This window comes from Lacerta agilis, chromosome 4 (assembly GCF_009819535.1).
Source record: "Lacerta agilis isolate rLacAgi1 chromosome 4, rLacAgi1.pri, whole genome shotgun sequence".
Lineage (NCBI taxonomy): Eukaryota > Metazoa > Chordata > Lepidosauria > Squamata > Lacertidae > Lacerta > Lacerta agilis.
This window is the reverse complement of record NC_046315.1, coordinates 54,176,768-54,196,277: the sequence shown is the minus strand read 5'-3', so window position 1 is coordinate 54,196,277 and position 19,510 is coordinate 54,176,768. Positions and strand designations below refer to the sequence as shown.

At 41.1% G+C, this 19,510-nt stretch overlaps 1 protein-coding gene across 3 annotated transcripts in view; it reads left to right on the top strand.

The window, feature by feature from the left end:
- The first annotated feature begins 2,454 nt into the window (after positions 1 to 2,454).
- The window catches only part of LOC117045745 (cystathionine beta-synthase-like), a 31,552-nt gene continuing 14,496 nt past the window's right edge, over positions 2,455 to 19,510 (top strand). Inside the window, exons 1-4 of one of the 3 annotated variants that reach the window (XM_033147096.1) lie at positions 2,455 to 2,475; positions 12,778 to 12,965; positions 17,882 to 17,988; positions 18,670 to 18,804. In XM_033147096.1, the coding sequence (XP_033002987.1) occupies positions 2,470 to 2,475; positions 12,778 to 12,965; positions 17,882 to 17,988; positions 18,670 to 18,804 (436 nt within the window). In that variant the 5' untranslated portion in view covers positions 2,455 to 2,469. Of the gene's footprint in view, positions 2,476 to 3,644; positions 3,868 to 10,335; positions 10,365 to 12,777; positions 12,966 to 17,881; positions 17,989 to 18,669; positions 18,805 to 19,510 lie in introns of those variants that run through there. The other 2 variants (XM_033147097.1, XM_033147098.1) reach the window with 2 other exon arrangements.

Below are 19,510 nucleotides of genomic sequence, written 5' to 3'. Positions count from 1 at the left end.
ATCAGGCACCCACAAATTCAGAACACTATATATCAGCCTACCAGTAGGTGACATTTATTTGTACAATAAAAACAGATCTCTTGTCATTCAGTTCCAAAATTAATTCAAAACTGATAGGGTTCGAAGCTTATGAAGGTGGTTAAGTGCACAGAGTATAGCAGTGTGTGTGCGTTTGTGTGTGTGTGTGTGTGTGTGTGTGTGCATGCGCCCTTGGACTCTAATCTGTACCTTAACTGTAGTTTTATGGCTTATGGTCTAAGAGCCTTGAAGAATCAAAAGGAAAGAAGCAATTACACAGGGCATGTGCAAAAAGTCCACCTGAAGCCTGTCCTCTTTGGATTTAATCTAGAATAAGACAGCAAAAGGGGTAGTAAAAATTCACAGGCATAAAATGTGGCCATTATTAGCCATGAGACTAAACAGAACTTCCAGGCAGTATCCAAAGCTCCCATTCTTGTTAAAAAGAAATAAGGTGGCATTATCATCACAACAAATCTGAAAAGTTGCCCTTCTTGCTCATTAGCTAGCATATGTTTGAGTAGCAGCCTTCTAACAGCCTACAGTTTTACTGTATATTGTCTGTTTCCGCCCACTGTTCCCACACTCAAGGTGATATGCCAGTTGTGGTAAGTGGTATTTCTTATTCTATCTTAGGTTACATTAGCAGCATCGCACTATCTATACTGAATGGCTCAGGCCACACGCAAAGTACTGTTCTCACTTCTAAGTTCCGTATTTTGTGAACGATTTTGACAAACTAAGGTGTCCAGAAGTGGATGACTAGCATGGTCTGGAAATCAAGTCCTATATGGAACAGTTGAAAGAGCTGGATATGTTTAGCGTGAAGAGAAGAGAAGATCAAGGGGAAACATGACAGCAGTCCTCTGATATCTGAAGCATTGTTAAAGATGCAGAAGATATGTTGCTTCACAGGGCAGGACTAAAGCCCATGGGTGGGAACTGCAAGAAAGTGAAGTGCAGTTTGACATTGGGGGGGAAAGCTATTTGGCGAAGGAACAGACTACATTGAGAAGTGCTCTCTATGCAAGGAAAATGGTTATAATTTTCATTAGACTACTTGGGAGGCAAGTCATTACACACAATGACAAAAACAAGATCAGTGTCCCGTAATGGGTTAGAACTGGTTGTGTGTGTTTTCAAGGAACGAGCTCTAGATGGCCTAATGCAGACATCCTTAAAGTAGCCTTACATTCTGTCTTCTCTGTTCGTGAGAGGTGATCCTTCCCAAACTTTTTAAATTCAGGTTGTCCCCATGTCTCCTGGCAGAGGCTCTGTGCCTTGAACAATAGGCCAAAATGCAAGAGGTGAGGCTTTGCCACCCCAGCAATTCCCTAGAGAGCCAGTGTGGTGTAGTGGTTAAGAGCAGTAGACTCGTAATCTGGTGAACCAGGTTTGCATCTCCGCTCCTCCACATGCAGCTGCTGGGTGACCTTGAGCCAGTCACACTTCTTTGAAGTCTCTCAGCCTCACTCACCTCACAGTGTTTGTTGTGGGGGAGGAAGGGAAAGGAGAATGTTAGCCGCTTTGAGACTCCTTTGGGTAGTGATAAAGCGGGATATCAAATCCAAACTCCTCCTCCTCCTCCTCCTCCTCTTCTTCTGTTAGGAGTTTTTGCCTGCCTGTTAAAGGCTTGCCAGAAAGAGGTGGCTGTCCTGTTCATAATGCAGTCTTCTCGAGACTTGGGTACCCAGATGTTGCAGGATTACAGTCACCATCAGCTCTAGCCCACATGGCCATTAGTCAAAGATGATGGAACTTAAATATTGAAGGACTTAAAGTTGGGGAGGAGTATTCCAATGCATGAAACACCCCAACAGTTAGTTTTCTTTCTGGCAGCTTTGATGCCAGTGGAAGTTCTGAACACACCCAACCCTCCAGGGAACAGAAATGACAACACGATTGCAAATGTTAAATGACATGCTAGTTATATTCACATGATCTTGCTTCTCCCTTGCCATCAATTCTGGGCTGTTTGCATTTTACAGCTTGTTGGTTATGTAAAAGAAAGATAAGGGTTATATAACCTTACAACACAATTTTTACTGTTATGCATAAAAATACCTTGTGGGAGGTGTGTATGAACCTATGAACTCCACGCCCTACATACTTCCTTTAGACATACGGTATTTCCACCGACATAAAGTGGAATGGATAGTAGCAATCAACAGCCCTCTCTTTTAAAGTCATCTTGGTAGGGGCACATCACTGCCTCCTGTGGAAGTGAGTTCCACAGTTTAACGGTGTGCTCTGTGAAGAAGTACAATAACACTTTTATCATCTTCACAGTATGCTGCAGGTTCCTGTTATTCTGGTGGAAGGGAGGGGCTACATGGCAGCAGCTGGGGGAACCAGAACCCAAAGACTACATGGGAGACAAGCCACTATACATAAACTCATAGATCTGCAAAGCTGGGAGGAATCCCAAGGGTCATCTAGCCCAACCCCACAATGCAGGTATCACAGCTAAAGAATCCGTGACAGAATCTGTTTAAAAAATCTCCACTGACGGAGAGTCAACCACCTTCCATAGTAGTCTGTTCTCAATGTCAGAAAGTTCTTCCCAATGTTTAATTGGAATCTCCTCTCCTGCAATTTGAATCCATGATGCTGTATAGTCTCTACACAATTTTTGTGTTAACCCTTCAGGATGAATGCTCAGTAAAAAGGCTATCTGGAAGAGAGCACTATCAAGACGCTACCTTTTAAAAGTTAACAGAAATTGGCTTTGTTGTTCAGTCGTTCAGTCGTGTCCGACTCTTCGTGACGCCATGGACCAGAGCATGCCAGACACGCCTATCCTCCATTGCCTCCCGCAGTTTGGCCAAACTCATGCCAGTCGCTTCGAGAACACTGTCCAACCATCTCATCTTCCGTCATCCCCTTCTCCTCGTGCCTTCCATCTTTCCCAAATCAGGGTCTTTTCCAGGGAGTCTTCTCATGAGGTGGCCAAAGTACTGGAGCCTCAACTTCAGGATCTGCCCTTCCAGTGAGCACTCAGGGCTGATTTCTTTAAGGATGGATAAGTTTGATCTTTTTGCAGTCCATGGAACTCTCAAGAGTCTCCTCCAGCACCATAATTCAAAAGCATCAATTCTTTGGCGATCAGCCTTCTTTATGGTCCAGCTCTCACTTCCATACATTACTACTGGGGAAATTGGCTAAAACAAAATAAAAAAATAACGAAAGCTCATACCAAGAACAAACTTAGTTGGTCTCTAAGGTGCTACTGGAAGGATTTTTTCATTTTTTCATTATTATTTTTTACTATGGCAGACCACACAGCTACCTACCTGTAACAGAAATTGGCTAGTCTTGGTTGTTTCTCATGTTATCTGAAGCACATTCACTTGAACAGAGATGGTTCTAACACAGGGCTTTTTTCAGCTGGAACTCAGTTCTGTCACCTCTCAGGCGGCAACTGCCGTTATGAGCGAACAAGGGCAGTGTTCATGGTGAGCTCCAGCACTTTTTCTAGACATATAACACTGGTTCTACAATGTCAGGGAGCGAAACAGGCAAACGGGGGCTGCTGAGTAGAGCAGTATGGATAGGGTTCTCTCTCTTCTAGAACTTTTGTGTTCTCTCGCAATCAAGATTGACTGAACTTAAGTATGAGAACGAGTGCTGGGAAAATATTCATATCCCACTTGCAGCTTGATCCTCAGTGCAACCTGGAGTGTAATTGTACTTTGAATACGAATAAACAGATGTGGGTCAAGAGGAGCCAATCATTGTCCTTTGAGCAGTGTTCTTAGCAGGCTTATCAGCTTCCTGGATCATAGACACAGATATAACTGAGCAGTCCAAAGCATTAAAGGCTCTCACAGCAAGCAAGCTGACAGACAGGTGAGTCGTCCTTTCTGATAACTCAGTGCTTAGGTTCACCCTTTTAATGGATTTAGTATCATTTGTGCTGATTCACTTATGTCTGTGGCTTTTTCCTTTTCTTGCTTGATTGATGTTAACCGATTATCTGACATTTGAAGAGGTGGATGAGATTGCAAAATGAGCATTTTTTATGCAAGTTACTGAAAAGTAATCTAGAAGTTCCAGGATTTTCATTTACAGGTAGGTAGCTGTGTTCGTCTGCCATAGTCAAAACAAAATAAAAAAATTCCTTCCAGTAGCACCTTAGAGACCAACTAAGTTAGTTCTTGGTATGAGCTTTCGTGTGCATGCACACTTCTTCATATTAGGACTACCAGATGAGGAAACTAGGAAAGTTTGCCAAATCCCCTTTATTATGCTAAACCCTTCTTTATTATTTTACTTGAAATAACTTGGGGGATTTCTGCAGAAAATAAATAAATATTATTGCTCCTCAAAGTTGTTATCACATATCCCTATAATTAAAATAATCAGTTTATTACCTCTAAAGCTACCGGTACTTAAACATTAACAAAGGCTTCCTGTGAAACTATTTGAATCTTTTAACTGCCTTCCAAGTGTCTTCCATATCTGTTAATATAATATAGCACTCTTCCCATCACCTCCACCTTGTAATTTCTTATCATTTCATTCTTTGCTATGAAGAAATTGCATTGTGTATTTGCACATGGATCTGTACCTTAAATATCTAAACGTAGGAGACGATAGACAAATTTTGGAAAACACAAGAGTTGTTTAAAACCACCAAACCATTGCAAACATGGGGAAAGGATGCGTGCTGTACAGAAACCAGCTAACAAAATCAGAGGGAGACAGGCTGTTTATTGTAAATAGTTGCCATTGCAAGATGCCACAAGCAAATTTATCAGATTATTTAGGCAACTCAGCCCAAACATGGCAGCCATCAGATATCAAGTTGCAATGCATTATTTTAAAAATGAAGTGTTATTAAATTTTACTTCAAAAATATTTCCATTGAGGAAGTATACAAAGAGCAACAAACAATGTATAGTGTACAAAACTGTCCAATTCTTCCTGGGAGCAAATTTGTGCTACAAGGAAATTAAGTGGATCTTCTCTGGTAAGTATGGGGAAGGCATTCTTTGAAAGTAGAAGGTGGCAGTGTCTCCCAGACAGATAACTCAGAGAAATAATCAGGGAGGCTAAAACTTATCTTAAGATAGTGGTAAAACTGAGAAAACTCTGTGGCCTATGTAGCACATAGCTGTCCCAAGACCCTTTGGTTTGTCTTTTTAATACAGTACACTGCCTTGTTTCACTACAAGAAACAGCTTCTAAAACCTTAAGGGAGAAGGACCTCACACTTATTTTTCACTTGTTCCAAAAAACTTTTTTTTTTTTAGCGGGAGTGAGGTTTACATTTTTGTAAGGTGTACAAAAAATGCATGTACTGAAGCAAAATGTTCATAAAAATGCACATATTAGTGGCAATAGCGTGCAATAATTCATTATATTAGGGGAAATGGTTTGGCAAAAATGAGTGTATTAGAGGAAATGGCATACAAACTTGTGTACGTTAGGATAAATTCACGCTACAAGCCTGATAAGCTTTTATAAGGAGTTTTTGTATTACAAAAGGAATTATGAGCTGATGTGGAAATGTGGCGAACTGAACTTAAAATGGGAAATGGTGAGAAACGGAGGGAATCAGAAATGGACAGATTTGCCCATACCTATTTGCCAGAGGCGAGACTGTGGAAGACTTTCTTAGTGGCTGGTTATTTGCTACCCACTGCAGGTTGGATGGGAATAGGTAGCCAGTTTGTTCAATAGGTGGCCAGACTTCTGCATGTGATGAAGCTGTGGCATTCCATGTGCTTAGTTGTGAGTTACCAATTGCAATGTGGACAATTACAAACTTGAACAAATTAACTGACTCGCCTTCCAAACTACGTTTGCCCTTAAGCATACCATATGCTTGTGCATCTGCTTTGTTGTTGTTCAGTTGTTCAGTCGTGTCCGACTCTTCGTGACCCCATGGACCAGAGCATGCCAGGCACGCCTATCTTTCACTGCCTCCCGCAGTTTGGCTAAACTCATGCTAGTCGCTTCAAGAACACTGTCCACTGTTATTATACAAATAACCCTAAGCATCTGCTTAGGGTTATTTATATAATTGTACCCTCAATGTGAACAATGGAATGAACTTTCATTGGTAGATATTTTTTTTAAAAAAGTATTTACATTGATTCGGAGTTGTTTTTTGTTTTGTAAAAAGTATTTAGCACATGCCTTAAAAGTTTGGCTCAAGTTTTATGAAATCACATGTCCTGGATTGGGTAATAGACCAATAATATTCAAATATTTCAGACCCACAACTCACCTTTAACTTCTACCTACAAGATGAGGCACAATTTTAATTTTTTTTTTTTTTTACTATTTATGTCCATCTTTTCCCTAGTTTGTGTGAGCTGTTCTGACCAAATTCACACCGCCACCATGCGATTTCTGTTCTCATCCTGGGGCAAGGTTCTTAACCAGAGGCACTACCGTGTTTCCCCAAAAATAAGACACTGTCTTATATTTTTTTCCCCTCAAGAAAGCACACTATGGCTTATTTTCAGGGGATGTCTTATTTTAACCGCTCTGCGTCAGTACACTGCATAGCCACGCCTATCTAGGCCGTCTTAAGGGAGGCGCCGCATCACTATGTCTTATTTTTGGGATATGTCTTATTTTCAGGGTATGGCTTATATTGCGCAAATGCATAGAAATCCCGCTACGGCTTATTTTATGGGTATGGCTTAATTTCGGGGAAACACGGTACTTCCGGATTAGCAGAGTCTGTAACCCGAAGTGTTTGTAACCCGAGATACCACTGTCATATATGCTGCTGCAAAGCCTCCCCTCCCCTCTCCCCACCCCATCATGGCATACCCAATGCTTTACTCCCCCCCCCCCCAAAGATAAATGATTCTGGCCTTCTCAACCCTCCCAGGCCCAGCACAACTTTGTTTGCAAACATTCTGCTTTGTGTCCCCTGTGGTTAGTTTTCTGGTTAAGAAAGCCAGCTACTGAGAATACTTAAGCTTATCTCTGCTTTGTGCATAAGTAGTGACTTTGCTCACAGCTCCCCTGGATTAATTTTCTACATTAGGCAGCCACTAGTTTCCACCAAGAAAGCTGATAGATCCAAAATGAGAACAGCCACTTCCAAACTATTTTAAAAGCATCCTTCAAGGTGCAAATCTAGGATCGCCTCTTGGCGCTGCATTTAGCTACTTGTGTAACACACCAAGAAATTATCCAGAGGATCAAATGCTGAGGTTGTACTGCTTTGTTATGACTGGGGTGAGGTAAGAGGCATCTTGAAGATGCAGTATTCAACTAAGGAAAGCTTACCTTTGAGTAGACATGCATAAGATAGCAGAACTCTGGAAAATTACCAGACGTCTTGCAAAGGTTGGATGTAATCCTCACCTTTGACCATTGCCCATTGCAGAGAGGTGTGTCTCCAGCCATTTCCTGGTTGCTTGAGCTGTTTCTGGCTGCTACACCTTTAAAAAAATGTGACTAATATAATGTCAACATTAGTTATCAGACCTAGTATTGCAAGAAGTCAGTCTTGGGTGGATATTTTTAGCTCTCTCTCTCTCTTTTAAACCAAGGGCTTGCTGACAAGAACATGCTCATAATCTGGTTTGTATCACATATGAAAATTAAAAACAACAACAACTATATCTTTTACTTGGAGAGATATGTAATTTTAAATGAGGGATAGCTCAGACTTCACAACCTATGCTGGTCATAATTGGTCCTGACAGCTATGTAGAATGAGGAAGGAACTGCCCAAGCACACAGGAGCAATCTCCGAAACAGAGGCAACTGGAAGATGGAACATGTACTTGGTGATAACATGCTATCTGCAAAGAGAATTGCAAAGTAGGCTGATGGCTGCTGCAGGTGACTGTGAGGGGTGTGTCAAATACACCTGTGACTTGCTCTGTAGAGCAAAGGGTTGTATCTGCTGCACCTTTCACTACATTAGTTCTGAGAGGTCAGGATCTGAGAGAGAGAGAGAGAGAGAGAGAGAGAATGTGTGTGTTCCGGAGTGCGTTGCACTTTGAAAACCAGGGAACAGCGCCAAATGTCATAAACACCAGCATACCGGTACTTACTGTGCCATTATGCAGTGTCACTCCCATGCCCTGATTGTGCTTTTGATATGTGGCAAATACACAACTGATACAGCATTTAAACACACAGACTGGTTTTCCCCAGTGCACAGTCAATGTTCATCTGATGCCTGAATTTCCAGCAGTTAATTTAGTTTAATTTGATCTTGCAAAGATGTGGCATATTTTGGATATAGTAGACGCCTTTCCTTTTAGTGCTATCCTATGCATGTTTACTCAGAAACAAGTCCCACTTCAAAAGGAGTTATTCCCCGATAAATGCACATCAATATCACTGCAATCCCAGCCAGGCTTCACCTATCCTTATTGTCTGGATAAACCAGTGGTTAAAATAAATTGAAAGATAGTTTACTTATATTACACTAGTAGCCTTGTACCTGACATTGTTTGGGAACTCTGGTAAACAAAAATATTGGAGCAGTTTAGCAAGGTTCAGTCTGCCATCTTGATTAAAAATAGCATCCAGCTGCATCCAAACAGAGACAAAAACCAGTTCCTTGATCTCAGGAACCATTGTGCAAAATTTTGTTATGACATCTTCAGAGGTGTCCAGCTGCATAGCAAATAAACAGAAACAACTTTCTAAAATATATAGTAAATTATTTTTTAGAACTATCCTCAATACTGAACTGGGTTCTTTGGAGACGATTCCTTTAGTGATGGTGCCACCACAGCAGAAGGCCCTACTCATCGTTGTTCCCAATCTGACCACTGAGCCTTTGGAGCAAGGCTCCCTCATATAACCTTGGTACTGTATATGAATGCTCACTTTGGAGAAGCTGTTCACTAAAGTAATCTGGGCCATGACCATATACCGTATGTCTTTAGATGTTAAAGCCAGCACCTTGAGGCAGAGGGCCAGAGCTGTCAACCTTCCTTTTTTTTGCATTGGGAAACGGCCATAGCTGTCAACTTGCCCTTTTTTGCAATGGGAAATGGCGCTGGAATAAGGGAATTTCTCACAAAAAAGGGGAAGTTGACAGCAATGCAGAGGGCCTGCCCTGTGGAATGCCCTCCCATCAGATGTCAAGGAAATAAACAACTATCTAACCTTTAGAAGGAAGTTTTTAATGTTTGATGTTCTATTGTGCTTTTAATTCTGTTGGGAGCCACCCAGAGTGGCTGGGGAAACCCAGCCAGATAGGCGGGGTATAAATAATTTATTATTATTATTATTATTATTATTATTATTATTATTATTATTACTATTATTATTATCAGGAACAAAGGGAAAGCCATTGTAATTCTTTTGACACAATTGCTACATTGCTCCCATTGGCTCATTTCCACCAGGTAGTGTGCGGCCACACTTTGCACTAATTGAAATTTCCAAATGCTCTTCAAAGGCAGCCTTATGTAAAACAGCAAGTAGGCCAGGGAGATTGCCAAGGCATGAATCACAGAAGCAAGCAGCAAAAGGAAGATAGGCTTTGTATAGCCAGGCAACCCCCATACTAGTATACTTCCGTGTTCCTATAGAGTTCCTCAAATGACATCACTCACAATCGGCTTCATGATCACAGACCTGTGATAATCAAAATTGACTGAGTCCTATACATGTTGTGGCAGTTGTGCCACCTGGCAAACTGCCGAGCAATTATCACTTGGCAGAGTTTCGGTGGCGTTTTACACCTGTGATCCCAAGTTAGGATTCGAAAAGAGGGCAATGACTTCGCACCTGAGTTCATTAAAGGCGTATGAGGTATAATCTGCCTTCTGTTTCTCACATGGGCTTCTGCATGGACTCTGCGCCTCGCTAAAAGCCTCAGTAGCACTGCGAGGCGGAAGTATGGGGAAATGAAGGATGACGCCATTGCGAAAAAGTGGTGTCAATGGGATTTCCCATCCGACTCCCCCGGAAGCAAATACTAGCTTCAAAGGAGGGATGCCCCAGGACCAAGGACCATGATAAGAGAAGAAAGGGTTAAACTCCCCTTCCATGCCTGCCAAAGTTCCCATCAATTATTAGTTCCCAGCTGACACAAACTGCCTTTGGATGGAAAAGCTGCATATTAAATCCTAAAATACACTAAAGTCTTTGGCCCTTAGTTTATTGGACCCAAAGGCTTTTTTTTTTCTTTGATAGACACAGTTAAAATGTTGAGCTAAGTAAAGTAAGACACTTTTTCCAGAAGTGGGAAGGTGGGGTAACCTTTTTCCTAAATTACAAATAATAACATTTTTTGGGGAAAAAATAGCAAGAGGTATGACTCTTAGGAAATTGCTCAAGCAAAATCAAGCTTGGTTGTACACAGGTTTGCTTGTTCCCTGGATTAGCATGACCAGCCAAAAGTCAGGGTAAGTATCCAAAATGGAAGCTGCATTCTTAGATTTCAGGCCTTGGCAGCCTTCTTTCTAAATGCAACAGATGTGAAGAATGGGATGGAATTGCTCTATTGAAAGAATTGCTCCTTGGCATGTCAAAACCTTCACGAAAGGGTGAACTATCCCTTATTTTCAAGCTTTTGAAGCACCTTCAAATTGTATAGCTTTTAAGCAATTAAGGTTGTTGATACCCTGTAAATATGCCGTTGGTTGTACCTTGGTCCTGTTGAAGTCAATAACCTGCATTTACTTCAGATTTAACCGTAGTCTGACCCTTTTAGATATTTCTTAATCAAACCTTTGAACTCAGGATGAAGTGAATTGTGGAAAACACAAGATAATCTTGAAGACGTCTCTCAGAGCATTGCAGCTCTCTATCTAGCCGGTCACTCAGGACCATGGAACCTGGTTGAATTCACAAGTGTTTGCAGTTGAGAATGGCATTCTTGGTAGAGATTATTTCCAGGAGGGCAGCTGTATTAGTCTGTTGCAGCACAAAGCAAGAAACAGTCCTGTGGCAGTTTAAAGATGAACACATTTACTATGGCATAAACTTTGTGTGGACTACAGTCCACTAGATCTGATGCATAAATTGTTTTGCTGAGTAAACATACATAGTTGTTTGTTTTGTTTTGTTTTTGAGATGGGGGCAAGATCAGTTGTGAAGTCATAAGGAAAGGAAATGCAGAAAGTGCAGAGGCAATTCATTTACACCAGTAACTGCAATACTGTATTAAAAAACCAGCAGGATAACTTTTTAACTGTAGCTGAAAGTGGCAAAACCTAGAACAAAGGAAGTTCTCTGGAAAGTTGCAATGTGAAAGTACGAAATTGCAATTCATTAAGAGGGACAGTTGTGGGGTTTATTGGTTTGTTAGTTATTTAGTTAGCTAGTTTTCAAAAAAAAATATCATGCTACACATGTTAATTTGCTTACTAATGCTAGGTTATCTAGATTATCAACAACTGTTTTGTGAATAATTAGTGTTAATTATGTAATTATGACCATCCTGTTACTTTCTGCATTCACTTCTCTTTGGCCTCACTGTTAGTGTTTACAATCTCTGCCCCCCCCCCAAAAAAAAACCAGAGTTTGTGCTTCTGGGATATCATCATCATCATTCTTTATTCGACCGTCAGTCAGGGGGGGGAAACATTTATCCATACAAAATTAAAACATCTAGAGGAACTTTAGAGTAAAACATAGCCAACACTAACATGAAGCTATACAGATAAACCCATGTCAATGCAATCAATTTTAGTCTTATGATGCTTAAGAGCTAGAAAAAGAAATTTGGCCACCGATGAAGCTGTTTTCCCCGTAACATTATTCAACAAATATAAAACCTGTCTTTCACTGGATAGAGAGCTAAGTTGAGATAAGAGTGGGGCTAGAAGATTTTGCCTGAAATCTGTATAGAAAGGGCAGCTCAAGAGAATATGTTCGGTGGACTCTACCTCTCCCAGGGCACAATGACAAGTTCTCTGGGCGTATGGGACTCCCCTATACCTTCCCCACAATACTGCAGATTCGAGGACAATTATTCTAGCCGCTGTGAGGGATCTACGGTATTCCACATAGTGGATTTCCACAAATAAGGAGCTGGTGTAACCTGATAGATCTGCTCCCCCAGGAACATCCCTGGTTTCACAAGGGCTATGTCCTCTTGTCCAGCAATATCACTCAGTCTCTGGGAGATCACAGCTCTGGCTTGACTATATGTCATAGACTCCAGGTAAAGATGTGACAATCCACAGGCCTGTACTTCATTTATGATCTCCCTTTCCCACGATGTTTGGAAATCATCCCTCAGTATCAAGGGGGCCATACCCACTGGTTTAAAGCATAATTTGAGTCATAGCCAAAGCTTCGCCTTCAAGGCCACATACCGAAAAGCTTGGCAGCCAACCTCTAATCTCATGACCGCACCCGCTACGGAAGGGGGGACTTCTGGGATATCACTTAATGAATTTGATGAAGTCGATTGTAGTCTGCAGAAGCTTATACACAATAAATTTGTTCATCTTTAAGATGCCACAGGGCTCTGTATTGTAAAGAGGAAACTCATAGCAAATGTGAAGAACTGAAGTGATTTGACAGGATGGCAATTCACTGTGGCTGCCATGCAATTGAGTTCCATAGAGTTTTGCCAGAGTCTAGGCTTGAATTTCTGGCTTGTGAGATTATTGGGCCTGGTCACATTCATTAATGTTCAGCTGTTTTAGAAAAATAATAATTTACTACTTTCTTTTTCAAAGGCGGCATGCCAGAAATTGTAACAAATACATTAATAAGCACATATCTGACACTTCACCCCCCCCATTAGAGTTGAAGAACTGAACTTATTTATTCATATGCTTCCCCCACTTTCCTCTCTTTCTGTAGGTGATGATGGCTTCTGTGTTCACATCCAATAAAACCATCAGGGTTTGCCCTTTCCTCAATGGAGATATCGAAAACCCAGAGACCAAAACTAACAACAGCAACACATGGATTCGTCCCAATTTGCCCAGCAGATGTACATGGAAACCAGGAAAATCCATCTCAGAGTCACCTCACAGCTGTGTACCTATGTAAGTAGCATTTAGAATTTTAAAAAATTCCTCTCAATGTCCACTCCCACCTTGAGTGGTTCCTGCTAAATATATAATGTAAGAATCACAAAGCAGATATTTATAAGTAGTCTTGTGAGCATATTAAAGTATACTTTAGTCTCAGCTCAGAGATTCAACATGGTGTGGTTTTCCTGCTTTCCCCCCAATCTAGTTTATTTGGATTTTCACACTATTACTAGCGAATAGTACAGTCCCTTATTCCCACTCCCCACTCCTAGATTCCCTCCCTCCCACTCCCCACTCTCTTTTTTTAGCTACAATATTTTCATCATTGATATTCAATTGTTCAACATGCTATACAGTACTTAAGCTGCATACATATATTCTATACCTGTATATGTACATGTACATCTGGTTACACACCTGAGTAAACCAAATACAAAATCACCTATATAAGCCTTTGGCAACCTGGTGCCCTCCAGATGTTTTGGACTATCATTTGCATCACAGTTTAAAAACATCTGGAGGGCACCAGGTTGGTACTATACTAATGTTCTGGTCATTTCCTTCTGAGCCTAATTTGTCCACACGATGGCTTCTTATTCTTAGTTGGTTCTCAGCTTTTGAATGACAAAATGAAGACATTGTGAAGTGTACCATGAACCTTTTTCAGATTCCCATGATGAGCATACATGCTTTCCATTGCATGTTGGTCCCCCAAGGCTTTCTTCAGATTTGAGGGGCCCTGGTCAGAGTATCTTTGGGTGGGCCTACTCCTCTGTCAGTGAACCCAGGTCAGGCTTAACTGCCAGTGGTAGCAGTTTCCCAAGTATTCCTGTGTTGACTGGGCCTAGCTACTCTTTCAATTCCTCACTCTGCTCCAAGGTGGTGCTGGGTCAAGGACATTGTGGGGAATTAAAAAGGTGATGAGATCCCGCAGCCTGGTGCTGCTTGGAGTTCTGGTCCCTTCCCCCCCCCAAAAAAATTGAGGGGCAGACATCTGCAGTGTGATCTGCCAGGGTGCTGGAACCCCAGAAGTCACTCAAGAATGGGAGGTGTTGATGGCAACCCCCTGTGAACCACATTTATTATGATGGGGAAAGCAAGAAAAAACACCCTACGTCTCTAGACTGGGAGACTTGGAAATGCTGAGATGACCACCCAAGTCACTGAAACCAGAGCTTTTATGGTTGTGTTCGTGCTCCCATTTACTGTGCATTCACTGCATTTCCATTGCTGGAGTTTTATTCCACGTTCACACAACTCTTCAGAATGCATACCTGTCCTGCACTTTGTTGTGAAATACTGCTGTTCAAAGCATTGTATCTCAAGCCAGCTTTACATCGTTTGGAGTCCTTAAGCAGTTCCTAATTCATCTCCAGCCAAGGTGTGAATACCTTTGCATAAGGTAAATACACCTCCTTCCCCTCAGCAAACATCAACGAAGCCACACTAACATGAACAGCTGGGAGGGGGTGCTCTAAGGCAGTAATGTGGACAAGTCCCACATTTGAAAGAGATTTAGAAGAGCAGCTGCAGTGTGGCACAGACTCATTCTCATCTGAGTTGCAAAATGCAAACAGTAATGAGTGGCACCCTTAAGGCTTCCCTCTAATCTGTCTTTCATGGTAGCTGGTTTGTGTGAAATGATAATGGCTATTCACTGCGTAAGCAAAAGAGCAGTAAATCTGTTTTGAAATTGCTCGGGGAGGTGATCTGTCTGAGAGCAGAGCTGCGGCGTCCCCTATCACAGAACCACCTGCACCAGCAGTTTGGAAGTAGTGCTTAGTTCAGCTTTTCCACAGATGAAAAAGGCTGTTAGAAGTAGTTCTCAAAGGCCAGAAGCACTTCTGGGGGTCCTGTTTGTTTCATAACAAAGGGAATTGGAGAAAACAGCATTTTGGGCAAAAGGGCTGATTTATCCTCTCAATCTGACATAAATGAATTAATTACATTTTGGAACAATTATGAAGAGGCTTTATAAATAAAAGAAGACATTCCTTCCATGTCAACAGATAAGGTAGCATCGGTTGTTGCAATGTGCTCTTTTCACAATATAACTGGTGCACCTTCTTGCAACTGCCCAGTTCGCCAAAGAGCAGTAGCTTATTTCCATCTCACAACTCAAACAAAACCAAAGCAAATTGTTGGGGGGGGGGTATGAAATCCTCTTGCTTCTGCCAAGCTCTACAAACCACCATCAAATTTAGCAACACCAAAGTATTACCTAGCTGTCCATTGTAAGGATTTTTTTATTTAAAAAATCATTAAACTATAAGAGAGGAAGGCCGAAGAAAGAAACCCTGTTCTTCTTTATTAAATGTGTAGGGTGTTCAAGAACTCTATGCGTCACCAAGTAAAACAGTTTTCTGCTCGAACCTGTGTAAGATAACATAGATCTGTAACCGAATGCTTCCTGTAGTAAAATGAGTTAATGATAAGCAGAAGGATTTAGAAGTCATTGGGGATATCCTGGTGACTTGTTTGTTTAAAATGTTGGCTCTATCTCTTTTAAGTACTATATGTCCTGTTAAAGCATCATAAATCTCCAGACATACCTACCTAGCTCTGGTGGGGGGCGGGGGGGGGGGGGCGGGCGATTCTCTCAAGGAAGCACTTCTCTTTTGGATGATCACTTTTCACTGCTAAGCAATATATCATTGCTGGGGAAAGTGGAATTATTTCACCATGATGAAGGGATATTGTGATCTGAAGCAGTTTGTGGGATGTGAGAGTTGCATGAGAACCATAAGCACTTGGGGGAATATCTCAGGTACGATTAATATCAGTTTAAAACATTGTTCATTTTTCTTGATAATTTTGCCAATTAGAAAACTATTTTGTCCAAGAGTTCACTTTGCGTTCTTCTCTGTCTGGAAAACTCGTCACCGCTGAATGTTGCTCCTTTCTCATACATAAATGAAAACTACATGTAGCTGAGGCAGTTTCAAAGTAAATTCCAGTCCCTTAAGAATATTCCAAAGCGTTGAATTCAAAGAAAAGCCCCTAGAGGGAGCTCTTTTACCTATTCTCTAAGAAGCTGTGCAGTGCCAAATTTATGGGATTGGAAAACTCTAAAAAAGGCCTGATGATCCACACCTCTTGGATTAATTTGCTGTCCACCCAATCTTGCATTTCTCCAGATGTTCAACCAGAGCTTACACAGATCAAAATGGTCATTTTCAACCTGTATTTTGAGAGGAAAGTACTTATCTAAATACCCATGAAAGGGTTGTAGCTGAGCAGTAGAGCATTATTATTATTATTATTATTATTATTATTATTATTATTATTATTATTAAATTACATTTGCATACTAGGCAGCCCATACTATGCAGACCAGCTTCCTGTGTTCTTATAATAAGCATTTAAGTGTAGCCAGTGTGGTGTAGTGGTTAAGAGTGGTAGACTCATAATCTGGTGAACCGGGTTCGCGTCTCAGCTGCTGGATGACTTTGGGCTAGTCACACTTCTTTGAAGTCTCTCAGCCCCACTCACCTCACAGAGTGTTTGTTTAGGGGGAGGAAGGGAAAGGAGAATGTTAGCTGCTTTGAGACTCCTTCGGGTAGTGATAAAATGGGATATCAAATCCAAACTCCTCCTCCTCCTCCTCCTCTTCTTCTATTTAAGTACACAGAATCACAGAATTGTAAAGTTGGAAGGGAACCAAAGGGTCATTTAGGCCAACCCTCTGCAATACATATTTTGAGAGCATTAAAAAAAAAAAAGATTCATGTGGAACTAGAACTGGAAAAGCTATGAGTAAAAACATGCAAATGTTGCGTGGAATTGAAATAACTATAGTCACCTATCCCTATCCTGAAGTCCAGCCTAGCAGTGAGACTGTGCGTTCTCTGTAGAGGCCAGCTCCATTCTGAGCTGCTCACATGTGCCTGCCACATAACCCATTGATCAGGTGCTCCATAGGCACACATTGCTACCCTGCATGCAGCCAGGTGTACATGCTTTGAGCTCCTCTGTTCAACAGAAGGATCCTGATTGGGCCAGGATCCCTTTTCATCTAGAGGAGCTCTATAGGTGTCTTTACCTACGGATGCTTAACTCCAGTGCTTTTTTTCTGATGGGACGCAGGGGTATGCATACCCCTAAACATTTTGTGAATCTAAGTATTTCAATAAGAGTAGGAAAATGAAAGTACCCCTAAACTTTTTTTATATATATAGAAAAAAAGCACTGCTTAACCCTTTTCAGCCAGCAGCAGGGATGCTGCTCACACACATATACACACACTCTTAGGGATGGGGAAGAAATTCAGTTTGGTTCACATTTAAAGTGGAACCTACGTCACACCTTAGTTTCTGAAACAGTGCACAACTTGAAAAATAGCCATCCTTCAAAATTCGCACCTAGCCAAATTTTTCAATTCCACACTACAGCCAAGGAATGTGTACAAAAATGCATTATACAAAGGGAAATTGCTGTTTTAAAATGTGTATATTAGACAAAAACTACATGCCAAAATGTGTACATTAGGATATTTTTTTCACAAAAACACTGGTGAATTTTCATGAGGATTTTTTTTAAACCACAATTGTTGTGGAAATGTGGAAAATGGAAGATGGGGGGGGGGATTAAGAGAAACTAAAACTGACAGGTTCTCCCATCCCTATCCACCACACATACTGTACTCATAATGCACACACAAATGTATTTTGAAGACCATAAAATCATCGTGAATGATGATCAGTATAGTATTATCTCTTTCTAGATGTAACCTGCCCTGAGACCTTATGGTGAACAGAGATTTTTGAAATTTTAAATGTTATAGAAATGCTGAAACAAATAAACAAACAAGTTCCTCAAATGTTGCCGTGTGGCTCTTAGTCGTTAATCTATAAAAATATTTATTTTGAAACTCCACAAAAAAAGAACATTCCTTAAATTCTTCCATTTTGTTCTTTCTCCTAATGCAGTCCAAAAGAACCAAAGATTCTGTCATCTATTTTGGAGAAAATTGGACACACCCCTCTGGTCCGTGTCAACAAGATTTCAAAAGCCCATGGGCTGAAGTGTGAGCTCTGTGAGTGTCCTTTTGCTTCCATTCCACTTGACAGATTTATTTTCACATTGCTGTGTTACAGGAGTTCAAAGTGTCAGTGATGAAAAAAGGGGTTATTTAAGCATGATAGACCCTACTAAGGAATGATTTGTGCAGAATGCTGGGAAATGGAGGTAAATGGGTACTTCTGGAGCTGCTGAAAGTGGGCTTTGAGCCCTTTCAGTTAAGACCTACCCTTACTTGTATGACATCAAGTGAAGGCTGAGTGGGTGTGGATTCCCCCCCCCCCAAAAAGGCTCATGGACCAAATGAGGAAGCCTGGAGGTCCAAGATTGGCACACAAGCTAGAGGGCCCCTGCTCTTGATTTACACATAACAATATTTTGCAGTGCTAACTGAGATCAGAGGTAAATGAATCTAGAGAAGGGAATCAAAGCCTTATTACAAATAGTTTATTTTTAGCCACAATAAGGGCTATTGGCTGCTTTGGGAATTGTTATGGGTCTCCCAAAACTTCTCAGCACCCTTAACAAACTGCGCTTCCCAGGGTACTTAGGGGGTTCTTAGTGCTATGATACTGCTCTAGGGGACCAGTGTCTTAAAAAACAAAAAACAAAATTACTTCTTAGAAAACGTGATAACAATAGTAATAAGGGATCTTCAGTCCATGTTCTCATGTGTGAGCTTGATGTGAAATTCCAGTGGCCAAGTGTGAGTATTTCAATGCTGGAGGAAGTGTCAAAGACCGAATGTCCTTGAGGATGATAGAAGATGCAGAAAAAGCTGGTACTCTGAAACCAGGAGACACACTCATTGAGCCTACTTCAGGAAACACAGGTGAGGAGAAGCAAATAGCTTTTGTGCTATTTAAAACAGCCTTTCCACACGATAAAATACAACCTTTGTTTTATCTTTAACATTACATTTTGTGCCAGTACTAGGATCATCCACCTCCATAGAATGGATGCAGGGTGGGGTGGGGGAGCAGCTCTGCTACATGAATCCCCTTGACACAAATGCCCTGCTTGTCTTTGCTCATTTTCTCCCATTATTATTATTATTGAAATATGTGCGCTTTGGAGCTGGTGAAGTGGTGCACACATTTCTACAACAGCTTTAAAGGACATTTTAAAATAACCACAAATTTAAAAATAGGAAAGGTTCACAAATGGAGATTTCTCCATGGGACAAGGTCTGCAATGCTTTAAGAGCCGTATGAAGATGTCTGTGAGTTGTCACTGCTGCATATACAGGCAGCAGGTTCATTTAGGCTTTATGTAGCAAAGAATTAGGTAAACCAGAATTAAACTTTTTTCTTAAGTTCACCCCAAAGTGATTTTTAAATATGCACACATAATATATACATGCATGCATACATAATTATATGAATACTGTATATGCATTCTGGGTAAATGCACCCAAAGGATCTATTCTCCAGTTCTTCAGTCTAAAGTGTGAGAAGACCCAGTTGGCAGGTCAGTGTGTCTCCTCGTGCTTCCCAAAGGGATTACGTTCTCAATCCTATTCATTTTGTTCTGCCCTG